Below are 20902 nucleotides of genomic sequence, written 5' to 3'. Positions count from 1 at the left end.
CCAAGTGACCAAAAATTTTTATTTGACTAAATTCTATTTCATGCATAAGCATGACAGTCTCCCCTGTTTATCAGACTTTGGCAATAAAAAACAAAACAAAAAAAACATAAGCAGCCTTGTACAGAACAGTGACAATGCCAAGGGCGAGGGCAGTCCACAGTTTTACTGCAGGATAAATATTTTTTTTTTCCCAAAAGGCCTCTCCCCCTTTGGCCATATCAACTCTCAGTTCAGACCATTAAATACAGACAAATTTTCAAAATCACTTCTTCACTTCTCCAAGATCTTCAATGCTATCATCATCCACCTATAAAACACAAATTACATCTCATGAGTTGTGATAGAAAGTAACATGAAAGCAACCTGCCTTAATAACCTATTTCTACAGATGTGTATGGTCCATATACTCACCTCTGGCCATTTTTCCTGAATGACATCAATGATGTCGTCTGTAAAGTCTCCCTGAATGATGATCTCATCCTCCCCTGTCACTGAGGCACCACAGGAGAATTTTTGAGCAAAAAATCTTTGTGCTTCTTTAAGATCAATTTCTGTTATTTTAAGAAAAGAAACAGCAAGACTATAATCAGAATTGTGTGTCAAGGACATTTTTCCATTTTGAAATTTAATCTGCATTTTAAAATTCATAAAACAGATTGCATTCATGGGTTTCATATTCCTTTCAGAGCAATAATTACTATCACAGGCAGTGGTCTTAATTCAACAATTCAAGGCAAGCATACAGCCTCAGTACATAAAAATACCATCACCCATAATATTCATGACTCGTATAGTAAGATCAAAATAAATCCAGGGCCCTAGGTGGTTTGGCTCAGTGGATAGAGTGTAGGCCTGCAGACCAAAGGGTCCCGGGTTCAATTCCAGTCAAGGGCATGTACCTTGGTTGCAGGCTCCTCCCCAGCCAGGGCCCTGTTCGGGGCACGTGCAGAAGGCAACCAATCGATGTGTTTCTCCCACATCGATATTTCTCTCTGTCTTTCCCCTTCTCTAAAAAAAGCAATGGAAAAATATCCTTGGGTGAGGATTTAAAAAATAATAATAAACAAACAAATAAATAAATCCAGGAACACATGAATTCCATTACATATACACTTCTGAGTACAATGAAGTTCTTTTGTTTATCCCTTTCTTTATTCTTCTGTATCTCTTTAAAAAAAATAAAAAAAATAATTTACAGCAGAGAAATAAACCTAATATTTGTAATGTGATTGTTTTCCAAGCTGTGTTGTCACACGAAGGGACCTTGATTTGCAATTTCACCCGTTTCACTATTCATTCAAGGCCTCCACGCAGGACCTTCTGCCACCACCACCTCCCCTCACCCTCTACTGTCATTCCCAGAGGTGACGAGTCATTTTGCAACCCTCTGCCACCAAGCTGCAGGGCCAAAGGAGCAGCACGCACTGGTGGGTGTCAAAAGGAACCCTATCTTGCCCTCTTCATTCTACATAAAATGTGCCCATGCAGGAATTCTGGAGAGGAAAAAGTTAAACCAGTTCTCTCTGCGGAAGACATTAAAATGTCTTCCAAATTTGATTTTGAAACTATAGTAACAAATGCAGAATCTTATTCTGTATCTTCTTAGCAAAAACAGACACACGAAATTTTTTTATTCCAGATTTTTAGAAAGAGAAATATATAGAGAGTTCACATGCTTTAAACACACTTAAGATTAAACTCACCAAAAGTTGCAAGGCCACACACTCTTGTTACATATTTCTTCTTTGCTCTGGGAATTTTGGCTATCGTAACCTTTTGTGGTACGGTCTTCTTTTTTTGTTTTATTTGACCCCTTCCACCTTTATTTATTAAGGAAGAGCTTAGCATTAGTTGTTTCACTTTTAACATAGAGAATACTGTCTTTAAAGTTAACTTTCAAAAGGTACCAAATTTTATTTCTACAGTTGCTTGTTCTAATACAAAATTAATGAACACGTGCATGAGTGTTCATTCAACAGATATTTAAGTAATATGTGCCAAGAACTGAACTAAGGACACAACATGAACAGAACACAGCTCCTTCATGGATTCTCAGTCTAGTCAAGTGCAACAAGAAAAGTTAAATCTTGCCCAGCCAGAATGGCTTAGTGGTTGAGCGTCGACCTATGAACCAGGAGGTCATAGTTCAATTCCGGGTCAGGGCACATGCCTGGGTTTTGGGCTCGATCCCTAGTGTGGGGCATGCAGGAGGCAGCCAATCAATGATCTCTCTAATCACTGATGTTTCTCTCTCTCCCTCTCCCTTCCTCTCAGAAATCAATAAAAATATATTAAAAAAAAGAAATGTTAAATCTTTACAGCAACCTGCTATCCCATATAATAAAAGGCTAATATGCAAATTGTCCCCTCAGGAGTTCAACAGACCAGGTGTTAGACCAACCGGGAGTTCGACCGCTTGCTATGACGTGCGCTGACCACCAGGGGCGGCATGGAACGAAGGCCCAGCCAGCGGCCAGCAGATGAGGGAAGAAAGGCCCCAGCCTGCAGCCAGCAGCCAGCAGCCAGCAGTCAGCAGCCGGGGAAAGGAAGGCCTGATCAGCCCTGATCACTGGCCAGGCCTAGGGACCCTACCCATGCATGAACTTCGTGCACCAGCCTCTAGTATACTATATCTAAAGGCCCGATGCACGAAATTAATGCAAGAATAGGCCTTTCTTCCCCCGGCTGCTGGCACTGGCTTCCCTCTGGCACCGGGGACCTAGGCTTCCCTCCAGTCACCGGCTTTGTCCAGAAGATCGTCCAGGAGGATGTCCAGTCTAATTAGCATATTACGCTTTTATTATTATAGATAGGATCCATAAATACGACACTACCACAGCTTTGAAGAGGAGTGGCTTACCCTGCTTCTGAAGGACAGAATAGGTTTCCTAGTGGAAGTGGCATCTAAGCTCTTGCAGAATAAGGAATTGTCCAGGCTGGAGAGGTTTAAGAAAGGACATTCCAGGAAAAGGAACGAGTTCAGAGATAAGAAAAGGCATTATAGCCGAAACCGGTTTGGCTCAGTGGATAGAGCATCGGCCTGCGGACTCAGGGGTCCCAGGTTCGATTCCGGTCAGGGGCATGTACCTTGGTTGCGGGCACATCCCCAGTAGGGGGTGTGCAGGAGGCAGCTGATCGGTGTTTCTCTCTCATCGATGTTTCTAACTCTCTATCCCTCTCTCTTCCTCTCTGTAAAAAATCAATAAAATATATTTTAAAAAGAAAAGAAAAGGCATTATACATGAGAACTACACCTGCCTATGAAGGACACTTATGGATATGCAGTAGATAAAGCCAGAAAAGCAAAAAATTCTGTATCAGTCATTAAAGGAACAGTACATCAAGCTTGTAATTTGATTTTACATTGAAGAAGGAGATAAGCCACTGAATGTGGAGTGAGATGACCAGATTTATGTTTTGTCAAGATCACCCTACAGTGTGGAGGGTGAGTCTGTGAAGAGTTAGGTGGATGGAGAGGCCATGGAAATTAATCAAAATCTAAACCAAAGCAATGGCAATAGCAATGGCAATAGCAAAGGCACAGGGCAAAGACAATAAGAGGGAAAAGTAACAAAATTTAGAACTGACTAAAGGGACAAAACGAGAGAACCTAAGATGGGTCTCAGATTTCTGGCTCAGATGACTGGATAAACTGCTGTCATTAACCAAAATAGGGGAAACAAAAGACACAGATTTGGGACTTAGAAAGTTTACTTTGGAAATGCTGCATCTGAGGCGCCTATGGCACCACGCACATTCCCTGTGTAGAGACATGGGCCAGGACCAGAGCTACAGACTGGGGACTTCTAAGTGTCTAAGTTACGAACGTCGAAGAATCACCCTAGGAGAACATGCAGAATGAAAGGTCAGAGGGCAGAAGACAGAATCCAGGGGAACACCAACTTCTGAGGGACAGAAGGGAGAAGAGAAGTCTGCACAGAAGATTGAGAAAGAGACAGGATGGAAGAGAACGTCACAGAAACCAAGGACGTACAGCACTTCAAGAAGGGAGTCCTCAAATGCTCTTATCATTAGTTAGCAACTACCGAGCCTTTGGTGACCCTTATTAGAAGGTTTCAGCCCTGGCCAGTGTGGCTCAGTGGATAGAGCACAGGCCCAAGGACCGAAGGGTCCTGGGTTCGATTCCGCTCAAGGGCACGTACCTGGGTTGCGGGCTCCTCCCCGGCCCCCGGCCCTGGTCGGGGCACGTGCAGGAGGCAACCCATCGATGTCTCTCTCTCACATCGATGTTTCTCTCTGTCTCTCCCTCTCTCTTCCACTCTCTCTCTAAAAATCAATGGAGAGCCCTGACCGGTGTGGCTCAGTGGATAGAGTGTCAGCCTGCGGACTGAAGGGTCCCGGGTTCGATTCCGGTCGAGGGCATGTACCTTGGTTGCGGGCACATCCCCAGTGGGGGGCGTGCAGGAGGCAGCTGGTCGATGATTCTCTCTCATCGATGTTTCTAACTCTCTCTCCCTCTCCCTTCCTCTCTGTAAAAAAATCAATTAAAAAAAAAAAAAAGAAGGTTTCAGTGGCGTGAAAGTTAGGTTAGGACAGACTGGGCAGTGAACAGTAAGCGAATGGCTAAGAATGGAAGCAGGGGGATAAGGCAAAGAAAGACATGGGCTCTGGAAATTTTTTGAAAAGATGCAAAGTCCTAAAAATATTTATAGGCTAATTTTAGTCACAGGAGAGAATATTTAAGGAAGAAGAAACAGGAGGGGACAGGATCCAGAGGAGAGACAGACAGGAATATCTTACATCAGTAAAAAAAAATTTCAACTGAATTGTCAGAAATAATAAGAAAAAATTTATATAAATGTCCTCACTCTAATTAAATAGAATACACAGATAGTTTAATAAGGCAACAAAGTTTTCACATCATCAAGTTGGCTGGTTGCTTTTTACATATGTATATGGCAAATAAAGCATGTTTTCTTAGGTCTAATTTGCTGATAAAGCAACAAATCATACCAGATCCAACCCCCCCTGAAAACATGATTCTGTACCCCTCTGAATGATATTCATGAATTACAATAACAGCCGGGTGTTATTGATGTTGGAAATGCTTTCATCACTGATTTCTACTGGCAGAGGGAAGGTTAAGTTTGTGTCCATCAAATCATGGAGTTAGGTCTCACCTCTTTTTTGTTTTTTCTTCTCTTCTTCTTCTCCTGCTGGTCCTTGACCCTCACTAATTCCAGCTTCTTGTTTGGGTGAATTTTCTAGATGTAAAAACGAAAATTCAAAAGCATCACTTCCTACTAATGTAAAAAAATCACCTTTGAGCAACCACATACAAAAATAAGCATCTTACCAACAATTGAGCGTGACTATTATTTTTGTTAATCCTCACCCGAGGATATTTTTTCCATTGATTTTTAGAGAAAGTAGAAGGGAGGGAAGGGGAAGGGGGGAGAGACAGCCAAAAGAGAGAGAGAGGCATTGATGTGAGAGAAACACATCGATTGGTTACCTCTCGCATGGCCTGACCAGGACTGGGGATCGAACCTGCAGCCCAGGTTCGTGCCCTTGACCAGGGATCAAACTCGAGACTCTTCAGTGCAGTTCGATGCTCTAACCACTGACTCACATCAGCCAGGGTCTTTCCCCAATAATTATCTCCCTGTTCCCTGTTTATCACTACTTAACATAATTATGTCATTTGTCTCATTTTACTTATTTGTCTCCCCTTCGAGAATATAATTTCCAAACACATCTTTTGTTTGCTGCTTTATCCTCAGCATTTGAAACAGGGTGTAGCATATAGTATGCTCACAAGAAATAATTTGTTAAATGACTTGAGTGAAAATATATTTGCCCCTAAATCATTTGCTCTTCTTTATATAAAAAAAGGTGGTATTTTTTTTTTAAAAAGGTGGTATTTTTAACATACATTGTTTCAGAGAGAGAAGACACATGAAGCAGTGTGTGATGTGACATAAGGAATTTTAACAAGAACTTAAGATAGTTTTAAAGTTCATAGGCATAGGTTATAATTCTGTAATTATCCTACTAAAAGAAGACTTTTAGTATCTTTAAAATAATACCTTATGTGCATTTGTTTTGGGTATACAAGTTTTGATGAAAGAAAAAAAATGTTCATACCTACTGTAAGCTTTGCGAACTCATTTGGAAAATTCTTCTCTAACCACTGTCTACATTTAGCAACATCAGGCATATATTCACAGTACTGGGGGGGAAAAGAATAAACCGAGTTACAACAAAACATTTTCAATCAACCAATATATTTTCATTTAAAAGCATTCCCAGTACTTGCTACATAAAGAATGATAAAACTAACTACTCCCACCTGCCGTCTTATCCACAGGAAATCTATATTCAACCAGGAAACGCCCCATAAGAAATCAGAAATAAAAAGGAATTAGGCACTTCCTCACTGTAGTAATTTATTTCTTCTCCATCAAACAGAAGGGCCATTAGACAGGGAACAGACAAAAACAAGTACATCTACTTCTTGCTCTGGGCACATGGGTGCCTCATTATTTTCATGGCTTGCCCACAGAGCCTGACTTAGAAGCTTATTAACAGAAATCTTACACATAATTCATGCTTTCCTCTGCTTGGATGTCAAATTTTGGCTTTAAAGTAACTCTTGTTTTATTAGCTGACTGACTATTCATGAATGCCATGCAAAAACCCAAACTGTATGGCCAAGTGCAAAAGATGTACACATGAGACTCAAAATCTAAAGATAATTTGTAATTCCATAAAATTATTCTAAACCAAATTTGTCTATTAAAAGGTTGAAAATCTACTATTAAATGATAGAAAACGAAAAATCAGAAAAAAGTTCTCAAGATAGCTGTAAAATCAATGATCTCAAATGCAGAAGTTGAAAGAATTTTAAAAGAACTTACCTCTGTTGGTAATGAACACACTGGGGAAATGGAGAGAAAAAGATTTAAAAATGTAAATACATACACACATAGCACTCATCATAACTTTTATTTTAAATTTGGCAAAATGCCTCATTTGTACTTTTCCCTGTATTTTTTCTGTACTACTTTTCAAATGCTACCATCATGCCTTGCTTTTTTGAGGCAAAGGCACATGGTTAATATCACACTTATAAACTTCAGGGGCACTTTGCTACCATTTCTTTGCAATATACTTTTTCCTTTTCCTATTACTAAAAATAATAAAGTCAATTTCCCTCTACAAATCACTTACTATTTGTAAACTAGCTTTTCAAGGCAAAAATCTCACAGTCACCTTCAAATGTCACATCACTAAGTGGAACAACCTGACATTATATAGGGATGATCTTATAATTATGCTATGTCAATCTGACCATGCTTTCTTTCTTGGTGGAACCTAAAATAATGGTACATCTTATAAAATATAAAACCCCAGATTTGATGAAACAGGATACAAAGAATAGCTCTGAACTACAGCAGTATGCTTTTCTAATAATAATAATAGTTAGCAGTTATTGTAATACATTCTTGTCTTAGTTGCTGTACCAGAAGCTTGATACGAATCATCTGACTTATTTTACAGGCCTCAAGAAAGAAGCCTCTAGCCCTCAGTGAAGTTTGGTAACTTGCCCAAGGTCAGGTAGCTGGAGTCAGGATGCAAACTCTGGGCCAGGACTCTAAAGTCAAACAATATAACCCAATAAAACGAGTATATAACAAAACTCAATCAACACTACAAAAAGTTCCCCTGCCTACTCTCTTAAAGAGGTATTTTACACTAATTTTAAATTACTATCAAAGGTATTTTTAAGATGTTTTTATTGACGTCAGAGAGAGGAAGGGAGAGGGAGACAGAGAAACATCAATGATGAGAGAGAATCATTGATTGGCTGCCTCCTGCACGCCCCCCACCGGGGATCGAGCCCGAAACCCTGACTGGGAATCGAACCATGATCTCCTGGTTCATAGGTTGACGCTCAACCACTGAGCCACACCGGCCAGGCACTATCAAAGATATTCAATAAAGGATGAGTTGATACAATGTTTTAACTCAGTAACATCGCCTCTCCTCCTACAGTACTTGAACTCCAGGTGAGGAGGTCTCTATTCCACTCACAGAATGTAGGTCCACGAAAACAAGGATCTTTTCTGACTTACTCCCTACAGAGTCCCCAGCACCTAAAACATTGCTAGGCACATAATAACCGGTCAAAAATACTTGAAAAAAATTAGTATTTACTTGCCCTTTTACTGTCTTGTACCTTTAAAGTTTCCTGAAACTTTCCAAGATGCTAATAAAATTAGAGCATTTCCAATTCATAAATATTTCTGTATTGAAAATGAGGAAAAATATTCAAAAGGGGGGGGGGGAATCCTGATTCAAGCTAACACATATGAATATATGAATATATATATATATATTTTTGTTGTTGTTGTTGTTGTTGTTGTTGTTAATCCTCACCCGAGGATATTTTTCCATTGATTTTTAGGGAGAGTGGAAGAGAGAGGGAAAGACAGAAACATCGATCGATGTGAGAGAAACACATCAATAGATTGCCTCCTGCACGAGCCCCGACAAGGGCCCGGGCCGGGGAGAAGCCTGCTACCAAAGTACGTGCCCTTGACCGGAATCGAACCCGGGGACCCTTTGGTCTGCAGGCCGACATGCTCTATCCACTGAGCCAAACTGGCTAGGGCTATTTTTAATCAAACCAAGAACACTGTCCCAAGACTGTCCTTCCATAGACATCACTGAAACCTCATCATCTTCGGCCCCTGACACCCTCCCTCTACTACACCTTATACTAGCACAAAGCGGTTCATGCCTCCAGGCGTGCACCCAGCTTTTTCTTCCCCACTTCCTTGTCATTCCAAGAAGCCCTCTTTTAACAGCTAGACTAGCCAGTAACATGAGGCTGAGATAGTCTATTTGCATGTCTCTGTTCCAAATGGACTGTTAGCTTTGCCCAAGACACAAGTCCCACAGGTGCCCCCTCTCAAATGAAGGATTCACCCAATGACGAAGATTGAAAAAGGGTGTCTGAAACCAAACGTGGGAAACGGTGATCACAAGGCATACCAACACAGTAAGCAAAAACAAAACAAAAAACAAACCCGGCCACACACTTGCCTCCACAGTAAAGGACCCGGAGCGGGTAATCTGCATCTAACTTGGTATTGCTCCTGGAGTCTCCTTTGCAATCATGCCCCCCGGATTCAGAAATGTCAGCAGCCATCTCACAAACCTGTAAGCAAGGAAAAAGAACACATCTGCACAACTGGACCAAGACCGGGTGTAGTCCTGCCTCCTCCCCCACCAGAAAGAACCCTAACCCCAAATCCTGTTTCATCTCTCTGTGGTCAAGTGAATGATACAAGCTGCCATTAGGATTCACAAAATATGAGCAATTCCGGGCACACCATCTTTATCAGGTCTACAGGGAAGCAAGTGACTGGGGGGCAGAGGGCACTAGTAAAAGAGGAAATAATGGGGGAAAGAATGGGCAGGATAACTTCGGTAGAGACAGGGCAAAAGGTCCGGGGTCATTAGGAAGGGATGCAAACGGCAGCCATACAGGCCACAGAGCAGGTGGAAGAAAAGAACCTACAAAGAAGGGGTGGGTCCCCGGAGGTGCCCAGAGGGCAGGGTGTGGGGGCAGCTCCACGCCAAGGGAGTCAAGAGCGGGGATGGGAGTGGGAGGGGACGGGGAGACCGGAGTCTCGGGAGAGAAAATAGGGCAAGAGAACCGAGAAGAGGCAGAAAGTAAGGAAACTGGGGTGACAAAGGCGGTCCGGGTGGGAGGGCGGTGACCTGGAGCGAAGGGGCTAATCCCGGGGACACCTGAGGGGCCCATGTGGGCGGGGATGTGGAGACGCCCGGCCCGGCCCCTTCCGCCGGGCAGCAGCACCTTAGCTTTCCCCCACGCTCTCTACACGCGACTCTCCGAAGTGGGGAAAAATCACGAGGGATCGTTTACCCGGGCGGTCGTACAGCCGCCGACGCCTCCGCTCCCGCCACTACCGCCAGCTGAAACGACACATGCAACTCCTCTTCTCTGGCCCGGGCCACCCGAGAGCCCGTCTGCCGGCGCGGTCCCGCGAGACAATGAGCCTTTATCGCGAGACTCAGGCCGCCGCTGGGTGGCTGTCGCGAGAAGCCAGAGAGGCGTTGAGGAAGTGTGGAGCATGCGCGTTGCGTCCGGGGGCGGGGCCAAGCAGCGGAGGGCCTGATAACCAGTAGGGGGTGCTCGTGACCCGCGAGAGGGTTAGGGTGGCGGGCGGCCTGAGGGCGCGGGGGGGAGGCCGATTGGAAACGTGCGTGGAAATCCGCAGTGACTCCCGGCGAAGGAGCCAGGAGGTTTTGCCCCGCAGCCTGGGATGCATCCTGGAGTCCTCACCTCGCGCCTGTTGGATAAGTCAGTGCTCCGCCAGGAGATTGCAGCTGGAAAAAGCGTTTTTGTTACATTTCAACCCTGTTCCCTACATTGGCAGAATTATTTTTGAAAAAAGATGATGTCAGCGCTGTTTAAGTTTTCCTCATTGGCCACATTCTCACTACCCTCACGGTTGTTTTCATCGCCTTCTTCTTGTTGACCGATCCTTGCATGTGTCGTAAACTGGAATCAACCTCATCTCGGGCTTTCTCTGGGAATAACACTACAACATTTGCAAGGCTATGAAGATAAGGGAAAGATTGGGACCAAAATGTGCTGTGTGGAAGGTGGAGGGGGTTCTTTTCTGGTTTGCTTTACCCGCCAACTCATTCTCCTCCTTCCCTGCCAACTTCATCCGCCACCATCATCACCCTTAAATGCTCTGCCCAGAACTTACTTTGTGTCGGGCAGGTGTGGCTCAGTGGTTCAGCATTGACCTATGGACCAGGAAGGTCACGATTATGGATTCCTGGGGGCACATGCCCAGGTTGTGGGCTCGATCCCCAGTGTGGGGCCGTGCAAGAGGCAGCCAATCAGTGATTCTCATCATTGATGTTTCTCTCTCTCTCTCTCTCCCTTTTAAAATATTGATTTCAGAGAGAAAGGGAGAGGGAGAAAGAGATAGAAACATCAATGATGAGAGAGAATCATTGATTGGCTGCCTCCTGCACGTCCCCTACTGGGGATGGACCCTGCATCCCGGGCATGTGCCCTTGACTGGAATCAAACCTGGGACCCTTCAGTCCGAAGGTCGATGCTCTATCCACTGAGCCAAACCAGCTAGTGGGATGTTTCTATCTCTTTCTCCCTCTCCCTTCCTCTCTGAAATCAATAAAAAATATATATCTATTTAAAAACAAAACAACTTTGTGTGTCCATGAAGCCATCTGGCATAACAGTTTCCACCAGGGACCGTGGCCTCCACTCTGACATCTTTCTTCAATAAAAGAGGAGTTTCCCCCTCATAAAGAGCTGGTTCTACATGACATCAGTGAAAGAAGATCTTGTTCCCAAGCATGTTTGGTCCCGATAATAATAGCTCCCAACAATAATAATAGCTTCCATTTATTGACACCCACTTCCCGCTATGTGCCAAGAACCTGCTCTTTGGGGCATACAGAGTCCAGGGGGACTCATTCCACAAAACTTTCTCAGACTCCCACTATGCCCCAGGCACTGTGCTAGGCACTGGGGATACAGTGAGCAAGGGACAAAGTCTCTACTCTCACTAAATGGTCTGAGACGTGTTAGTTGGTTTAATCCTTACAAAAACCCCTGGATGCCCTGGCCCTTGTGGCGCAGTTGGTTGGAGCATCGTCCCCCATACACCAAAAGATGGTGGGTTCGATTCCCGGTCAGGGTGTGGACAGAAGGCAACGGATGGGTGTTTCTCTCTCACATCGATGTTTCTTTCTCTCCCTCTCCCTTCCCCTCTCTCTCTAAAATCAATAAACATATTCTTGGGTGAGGATTACAAAAATAAATAAATAAAGCCTTGGCCTGTCTCCCTTCTTTCTGACTGGATCATGAACACATAGCCGGGAGGGAGTACCACAGCCATCCTGCAACAAGAGAGGCTAGCCTGAGAAGAAAGGTACATGTTCGAAGGGCTATGGACTGGGACATATAAATAGCCTGTGTCCCCGACAGCTCCTAACTGTCTGGCTTCTGAGGCTTCCTGTTGTGAAACACACACATCCACACACACACACACACACACACACACACCCGCTATCTGGTTAAATGAACCGCAGGAGCGTTTTCGATTATACTACAGAATACATTTCTAAATGACACTTCCAGAAAGTCAGATTATTTCCTTTAAGACAAGAGTGAAATGTGCAAGCAACGCATGCCTGAAGGAAGGGGACAGCGGGGAGGCCTGGCCGCAGGATGATGGGGAAGTGATGTTGCAAGACCGGCCTGCCATTCAGAGGAAGCGGGGAAGAAGCGGCACTCCGACGCTTTCTGAGAAAAGTCCCCTCTCAAAGAAAACTAGTTTCCCTGGCTCCTTGGATTAGAAGTGACTCATTACCACACGGACACCTTGTTATAACATCATCTATTTTCTCAAGAATCATAGGGCAGTTTTTCCCCCCACTTTTGGGGATGGGTTGGCCCTTAGCCAGACATTTTCATTCATCTGGTTCTTTCTGGGCACCTTCAAGATGGTCACCTGCGGTGGAGTGGATATTTGTGGATTGGCTTTTTAGCATCCACTCTCTGTAACAGGTCCATTTGGGTTTGGAAGAGTTCATCTCTCCCCCAGACTTTACCCATGTGTTCCATCTGGGCCTTCACATTGGGCCTGGAACCGTGGGACCCAGGTCTAAGGCCATCAGCACGTGGTGTCATGCTGGTAACAGTGATTGATTGATTGATTCAAGTGTAGACCAATCAGAGTAAATCCCCGCACACTTTGAAGGAGCTTCCAGAGAAGAGGCTCTTTCCCATTGGATTTGAGCCTCAGGGATGCTGGCAGCCACCTTGCCACCATGCGGCCTGAGAACCAAGTCCACAAGGAGAGAAGAGCTGGGAGAGAGCGTTTGACCCTTGATTCCGGCACATGTGAGCTCAGCTCTACCTCTGGATCTGTCAGATATAAAAGCTGACAAATTCCCACTTTTGTTTAAGCCAGTTTTAATTGGAACGTCACTTTCTAATTAGTCCTGATGGACACAGGGGTTAGGGCTGGGGCAGCCCTTACAGAGGTTTATTAAGACCTGTTCTAGCTGAAACCGGTTTGGCTCAGTGGGTAGAGCGTCGGTCTGCGGACTGAAGGGTCCCGGGTTCGATTCCGGTCAAGGGCATGTGCATTGGTTGTGGGCCCATCCCCGGTGGGGGGTGTGCAGGAGGCAGCTGGTCGATGCTTCTCTCTCATCGATGTTTCTAGCTCTCTGTCCCTCTCCCTTCCTCTCTGAAAAAAAATCAATAAAATATATTTAAAAAAAAAAAAAAAGACCTGTTCTAGCCCTATTCTGGTTAATCTCTCACACTGATGTTTCTCCCTCTGTCTCTCCCTTCCTCTCTCTCTCTCTCTCTCTCTCAAAAACAAAAAAAAAAAATCAATGGGGAAAAAAATGTCTTTGGGTGAGGATTAACAAAAAAAACCTATTCTAGCCCAATGTTTCCCATTTTCTCCATTATGACACACACAGTGGATATTATGCCCTCACAGAGCACAAAATCAGAAACAAATCTACAGTTTAATAAAACCACCAAATGACTGCAAATATGTAAAATAACATAATAATGTACCATTTTCACAACTAATTGCAGTACATATGTAAGTAGGTTGCTATGGGCTGTGGCAGGTTAAATGGGCTGTCATTTTGCCCTGGCTGGTGTGGCTCAGTTGGTTGAGCACCAACCCATGCACTAGGAGGTCACAGGCTCAATTCCCAGCAGGGGGAGTGCAGGAGGCAGGCAATGGATGTTTCCCTCTCTCTCTCTTCTTCCCTCTATAAAAAAATCAATAAAAACATTTTTTTTTTTAAAAAAAAGGCTGTCATTTCATTCCTTCCTCTCCTACCCAAGATTTTGGAGTTCAAGGCCTGGCCTGGAGATAAACGTCATAGGGCTAACCTTCCATCTGTCTCATTTATTTGCATAAATAACATTTCAAACTCTAGTACTTTCATATTAGCAATAAAGTACCAGACACATACCATACATAAAACTGAAATCAACATACCCGTGGATGGAGACACCCGTGAATGAGGACTGCTAAGTAAATTGGGCTCAGTTATCCTAAGTTATATGAGCTGCCTATAAAACGAATACATCCATTTGCTAGCTCTGGTCTAAATTAAAAACATGTGTTCTTTTTCTGAGAAGAGAGTTGTATCATTTTTCTCTCTTGAAAGGATAGATATCCTTCAAGAACATCTTTCTCAAGAGCCAGATGACACCTTTCTCTTGGGTCTTGGATGTTCAAACTTGGTTTACAAAAAAATTTTAATGAAATTTAATTGGATTAATGAAAATTGCACATTTCAGCAAATGTGAGAAGTGCTTATGCTTGGAAATTCCGGGTCCATGTATGGGGCTAACTTTGTACTATGCTCACAGCTTTTCTGTACGTTTGAAATTACTTCAAATTTTAAATTTCTTTGAAAGGAAACTATCTTTTTTTCAACTCGTGCCTTCTTCCCTGTGGTTTCATCATATTACAAAATATTGAGGTTATGTTCTACTTGGTTAGCAATCCCAGAAGAGAGATGAGCTTTCCAATGGTTCCAGCAAACAACTCGAGTTAGTATCTGCCATAGACTGAATGTTTGTGTCCCCCTCACCCCCAAAGTCATAGGTTGAAACCCTAACCTCCAATGTGATAGTATTAGGAGATGGGGGCCTGGGGCGGTGATTAGTGGGATTACTGCCCTTATAAAAGAGACCCCAGGAACTCCCTTCCCCTTCTGTCTTGTGAGGACACATTCTCACCGGAAAATGAATTGGCCCCCACCTTGATCTTGGATTCCAGGGCTGTGAGAAATAAATTGTGGTTGTTTAGAAGCCACACAGTCTAGGGCAGGGGTCCTCAAACTTTTTAAACAGGGGGCCAGTTCACTGTCCCTCAGACCGTTGGAGGGCCGGACTATAGTTTAAAAAAAACTATGAACAAATTCTTATGCACACTGCACATATCTTATTTTGAAGTAAAAAAAAAAAATGGCAAAAACACCCGCATGTGGCCCGCGGGCCGTAGTTTGAGGACGCCTGGTCTATGGTATGTGTTAGAACAGCCAAGATGGACTAAGACAGTGAACCATTAGCCTTTCAGTCCTGTGCCCATCCCTGAGCCAACCACAGTGGCCATTAGGATAGGATGCTCTGATTTGCCAGGCCAGGTCACATGCCCATTCCTGAGCCAGGGGATGAAGCTAAAGTCTCCCAAATCTCAGACATGGTGAAAACTCAGGGATGGATGAGTCACCAAAGGAAATCAGGGTGTTGATGCCGAAAGGAGGGCACATGGATGCTGGGAAGACAAAAACAGCATAAAACTACCCCTTCATCTGAGCTCTTGATCCCAGAAGCCCTGCTCAAAGGGAGAAGGATCAGGGGACGGAGACGATAGGGAAGGAGCAGGCGTGACCCAGGCTCATGAAAACGAACCTGTTCTGCTTCTCCAACAAGCAGACGCTGAGTAATGTCATTGCTCTTCTTGCCACGCAGGCCTGGCAAGGGACACAACCAGTTCTGCCACAAGAGGCCCATACCTATTCAGTAGAAAAGGGAGATTAATCTACAAAGATGATCCAATTGTATCACGAGGGGGCAGGCATTTTGTCACTTCTGCAGTGAAACCAGTCCCCGCTCAGTCAGACTCCCCCAGGCCCCCTTTCTCCGGTCCCTGGCGATCCCTGATCTCCTTTCCGTCTCTATGGTTTTTATTCTGGGATGTTTCATGTAAATGGAATCATGCGATCTGTTACCTGTCGTGACTGGCTTCTTTCTCTTAGAATGTTCCCGAGGTTCACAGACTTTGTAGCATGAGTCAGTACCCCATCTCTTTTCATGGCGGAATGATAGTGCCTTGCGGGTGTAAACGCAGCTTGCTTCCCTAGTCACCTGTTGATAAACACAGGCGTTTGTTTCCACTCGTATTCGTCAGGGTTCTTCCGAGACACAGAACCAAAAGAGGGTCCAGGGGTTTGGCTTCTGTGATCATGAAGACGGGCCTGTCCCGCATCCTCAGGGGAGGCTGGCCGCTGGAGACCCGGGGACGACGAATCAGTCCAACTCCAAGGCCCCGCGCCGGCAGAACCCTTTCTCACTCGGGAGAGGGCAGCCTCCACTCAGGCCTTAAGCAGATTGGATGAGGCTCTCCAGCACGTCGAGGGCAATCCACGTTCCCCAACGCCCACCGATTTAAATATTAACCTCACCCAGGAGACACCCTCCGCAGAAACAGCCAGAGTAACGCTGGACCAATTATCTGGGCACCGTGGCCCAGCCAAGCTGACACGTAAAATAAACCACCACACCACCTACCTCCCGGCTGTTGTACACAGGGCTGCGATGAGCGTTCGTGCACAGGTACGGTTTTGAGTCCTATTTTCAATTCTTTGGGGCCTATACCTACGAGTGGCATTGCTGGGCCACGTGGCAATTCTATACAGAACTGCCAAACGGTTTTCCACAGCAGCTGCACCAGTTTACATTCCCACCAGCACTGCATGAGGACACATATGTTACTTTTTAACTTCCGAAAATGGGATTATACACACTTCAGCGAGCACGCACGTGTGTGTGTGTGTGTGTGTGTGTGTGTGTGTGTGTGTGTGTTTTCTCTTAACAAGGTATCTTAGACATCTTTCTGGGTCAGTACTTGGAACTCAGCCTCATTCTGTATAGATAGGTGAGATGCTTAGAACAGGGCCCGGCCCACAGGGAGGATTATGTAAGTGAATGCTGTTATTCTTTATAAGAAGCAGATAGTAATTTATTGATCTCATTCTCCACGGGTAAAGATTTAAGTGACTTTCAATTTTCAATAATTTTTTTTATTATGGGCAATTCATACAAGTAAAGAGGGTAGAGCAATGAATGTCCTTGTCCTCATAATCCAGCCATCACAATTAAAAAAAAAACAAACAAAAAACACCTCATTGCCCTAACTGGTTTGGCTCAGTGGATAGAGCATCAGCCTGCGGACTGAAGGGTCCCAGGTTCAATCCCGGTCAAGGGCATGTACCTTGGTTGCGGGCACATCCCCAGCAGGGAGTATGCAGGAGGCAGCTGATCAATGTTTCTCTCTCATCTATGTTTCTAACTCTCTATCCCTCTCCCTTCCTCTCTGTAAAAAAATCAATAAAATATATTTAAAACAAAATATATTTAAAGATATTTAAAATATATTTAAAATATATTTAAAACACATGCCCATGTTGCCAGCTCAATCCCCAGTAAGGGTGTGCAGGAGGCAGCGATTCTCTCATTATTGATGTTTCTAGCTCTCTCTACCGCTCCCTTCCTCTCTCTGAAATCAATAAAAACATATTTAAAAAAAACTCATGACCTCTCTGTTTGTATTTCTGCCCTTCTCTCCTGTTGGACTCCTTTGACTCACATACCAAATATCATACAATTTCATCTACACATATTTCAGCATTTATTTCTAAAAGATAAGGACCCTTTCTTTAAGCACAGCCAAAATGTCATTATCACACTTACGATAATTAGCAACAATTCCTTAATATTCCTACTTAGCGACCAGGGCTGGGATTTCCCCAAATGTCAAATGAAGTTGCTTGAGTCAGAGTACAAACAATTGGTTAATATAACTCTTAAACCTCTTTGAATCTATAGTCCCCCCCTCTTTTAATTTTTCTTGCATTTTATATGGAGAAAAAAAGCCATCGTTTGCAATTTTTAAGACTCATTTTGAAATAGCGAGACCGTTTCTCGTCACAGTGTGTGTCAGGTCAGGGTGATCTCTCATCACACTGGGAAGCAACTCCCATCGCTCCCCTTCACTTCTGGGCCCCAGTTTTTTCCTGGACTGCAACTCTACTGAGCTGAAACAAGCAAGAGAGATGGCCAATTATTGAGACCTTAAATTCAGTTAGTCATTCTTGCTCCCTTCTGGAGAAAGCATTTTTAAATAGTTGGGTAGGACTCAAACACTGACCTTGAAAAGGTTGCCATAGTGGGTTGAATGGTGGCTGTTGCACAGAAAGATATGTCCACATCCTTATTCTCCCAAAACTGTGAACATGAATTTATTTGGAAAAAGAGTTTTGTAATTAGATGTAATTAAACCCATCATCCTGAGATGAGATCAGTCTGGATTATCTGGGCCCTAAAGTCAATGAAAAGTGTCCTTTTAAGAGGCATACAGAGAGAAGGCCACCTGACCACAGAGGCAAAGATTGGAGTGGTGCAGCCACAAGCCAAGGAGTGCCAGCAGCCACCAGAAGTTGGAAATGGCAGGAATGAGCTCTTCCTTAGAGCCCCTGGAGGGAGCACAACCCTCCTGATACTTTCACATCAGACCTCTGGTTTCTTTCTTTTTTTTTCTTTTTTTAATATATTTTATTGATTTTTTACAGAGAGGAAGGGAGAGGGATAGAGAGTTAGAAACATCGACGAGAGAGAAACATCGATCAGCTGCCTCCTGCACACTCCCTACTGGGTATGTGCCCGCAACCAAGGTACATGCCCTTGACGGGAATCGAACCTGGGACCCTTGAGTCCACAGGCCGATGCTCTATCCACTGAGCCAGACCGGTTAGGGCAGACCTCTGGTTTCTAAAACAGAAAAGAAACTATTGCTTCAAGTCACCAAGCTTGTGGTAACTTGCTGCAGCAGGCTCAGGAAGCTAATACAGTCACATACTCAGGGCCCTGGCAGGGGCATTTTGGAAAGCAAAGACCCTGGGATTCTACCAGTGAAATAACAAGAAATATATGTATTTCCCTGATTCCTGATATGGAACTTTTTTTTTTGCCTTTTTTTCTGGTTATTACGGATTCATTTGGTTGCCCTTAGTATATATGTTTTTATTTTTTTAAATCTTTATTGTTGCAAGTATTGCATATGTCCCCCTTTTGTCCCCCCATTGATCCCGTCTCCATTCCCCACCCCAGGCCTCCACCACCTTATTGTCTATGTCCACGGGTTATGCATATATGCATATAAGTTGTTTGGTTGATCCCTTCCCACCCACCCCCCTAGAGAGATCTTTTTTAAAAAAAGACGTTTTTATTAATGTGTGTGTGAGAGAGAGGGAGAGAAAGGAAGGGAGAGAGAGAAACATCAATGAGGAACACCAATGAGAAGCTGCCTTCTGCACACTCCCTACTGGGAATTGAGCCTACAACCCAGACATGTGCCCTGACCGGGAATTGAACCAGCGACCTCTCAGTGCAGGGGACAATTCTCAACCCACTGAGCCACCCCAGCCAGGGCAGATACAGAGCTCTTAAGTCCCTTGGAATCTCCTGGAGCATCTTTTGTCCTAATGAGGTCATTCTTGGTGGGCTCCTGGATGAGGGCTGGTCACCAGAAAGACCAAGCCATGATCAGAAGCTTGGGATTTTCAGCCCCACCCCCCATTCTCCAGAGAGGGGAGAAGGCCTGGAAATGGAGTTAGTGGTGGGTCGTGCCTATGCGATGAGGCCTCCGTAAAAGTCCCCAAAGTAGGGGGTTCAGAGAGGTTCTGGGTTGGTGAACATCTGGAGGTGCTGGGAGGGTGACACACCCCAACTCCATGGGGACAGAAGTCCTGCGCTTGGGACCCTTCCAGAATTCACCCAACATTCGTCTTCATCCAGCATTCATCTGTATGCTTTATCACACCCTTCATTACAGAATAAACTGATAAGCATGAGGGAGGGTTTCCCTGAGATCGTGAGCTGTTCTAATTTATGGTGGAATCTGCGGAGGAAGGTCTCGGGGACCTCGAAGGGTAGCCAAGTGGGACAGAAGCTGCGGGTGACCTGGGGACTGATTCGCGATTGGCATCGGAAGTGGGGGGCAGTGTCGTGGGACTGAGCCCTTCACCTGCGGGGCCTGGGCTAACGCCAGTTCGTGCCGGAATTGAACTGGAGGACACCCGCATGGTGTCGCAGGGAATCGCTCGGCGTGGGGGAAACATCCCCCACATCTGGCATCGGAAGAGTTCTGCGTGGGGCAGCAGCATGAGAAGGAAGGAGAAACCCACGGGAGGGGTGTGTCTTTCCAATGCGCCGCCACACACAGCCGCTCCTCCTCCTGCACCTGCTGGGCGCCCCCGCAGGAATGTCCGCTTCCTGCCCCCGGCACATGGAAAGTGATGTTATCTCACAAGGCATCGCAGCAGGTGGCACGGCAGGGCCCAACATCGGGCCAGATCAGCCTGGCGGGTGTGGCTCACGCTCTTTGGAAACGCCCATCCTGTTCGCCGGGGCCTCCTCTGGGCCAGAAGGAGAAGTCAGCTGCTGAGGTCTGGAACCATCTGCTCACTGGTTCATCCACTTACCCAGCACATACTCACCCAGCGTCCCCTCCATGCCAGGCGCTGGGCTGTGCTCTGGGCACAAAAAGCTAAATCAGACCCCATGCTGGTCTTCCCAGAGATGGGGTGGGGCGGGGGGGCTGGAGGAGGACGCGGGAGGAAGCCATTACAACCCTGGGTGGCAGGGATGCGCAGAGAGGAGGGTCGAACCCAGACCGGAGAGGGAGGTTCCAGAAGGCTTGGGGTAGAGGAGGTGGCGTCAGGGGCTTCCTTTACGCTGGCCACAAACCATGTGTGGCTTTTAAATTTTAAATGAACTGAAATGAAATCATGTTGACAGTTCAGTTCCCCTCAGCCCCATTGCAAGTGCTCAAAAGCTCCACGTATATTCCAGAACATTCCCACCATGGCCGGCAGTTCTGTTGGGGCAGGCTCTCCCTCCCAGGGGCACGCCACGTCTCTACCTCCCTCTCTCTCATCATTGATGTTTCTATCTCTGTCCCTTTCCTTTCCTCTCTGAAATCAATAAAAATGTATTTAAAAATAAATAAATATGAAAGAGCCCTGGCTGGTGTTGCTCAGT

General features: G+C 45.1%; 1 protein-coding gene across 1 annotated transcript; it reads right to left on the bottom strand.

Annotated features, from left to right (window-relative positions):
• Nucleotides 1-10058, bottom strand: DENR (density regulated re-initiation and release factor). The gene is made up of 8 exons (XM_008142668.3): nucleotides 9920-10058; nucleotides 9073-9187; nucleotides 6882-6901; nucleotides 6109-6193; nucleotides 5142-5225; nucleotides 1704-1820; nucleotides 412-551; nucleotides 1-307 (listed from the first exon to the last, which is right to left on the bottom strand). The coding sequence occupies exons 2-8, from the start codon at nucleotides 9176-9178 to the stop codon at nucleotides 263-265; spliced, it is 597 nt and encodes a 198-aa protein (XP_008140890.1). The 5' UTR covers nucleotides 9179-9187; nucleotides 9920-10058; the 3' UTR covers nucleotides 1-262.
• Nucleotides 10059-20902: the final 10844 nt, after the last annotated feature.

This window comes from Eptesicus fuscus, chromosome 23, assembly GCF_027574615.1.
Source record: "Eptesicus fuscus isolate TK198812 chromosome 23, DD_ASM_mEF_20220401, whole genome shotgun sequence".
NCBI classification, from domain to species: Eukaryota; Metazoa; Chordata; class Mammalia; order Chiroptera; family Vespertilionidae; genus Eptesicus; species Eptesicus fuscus.
Note: the sequence above shows the minus strand (reverse complement) of the source record. Positions and strands in the feature narration are given on the sequence as shown.

Bases quoted from the DNA above. Each gene is read 5' to 3' on its own strand.
- DENR (XM_008142668.3), bottom strand. From the start codon at position 9,178: ATGGCTGCTGACATTTCTGAATCCGGGGGGCATGATTGCAAAGGAGAC. The intron at 6,902-9,072 runs GCAAGTGTGTGG...CCATTTCCCCAG, and splicing joins CCGGGTCCTTTACTGTGGAG to TGTGTTCATTACCAACAGAG. The intron at 6,194-6,881 runs GTAAGTTCTTTT...TTTCCCCCCCAG, and splicing joins TGTGTTCATTACCAACAGAG to TACTGTGAATATATGCCTGA.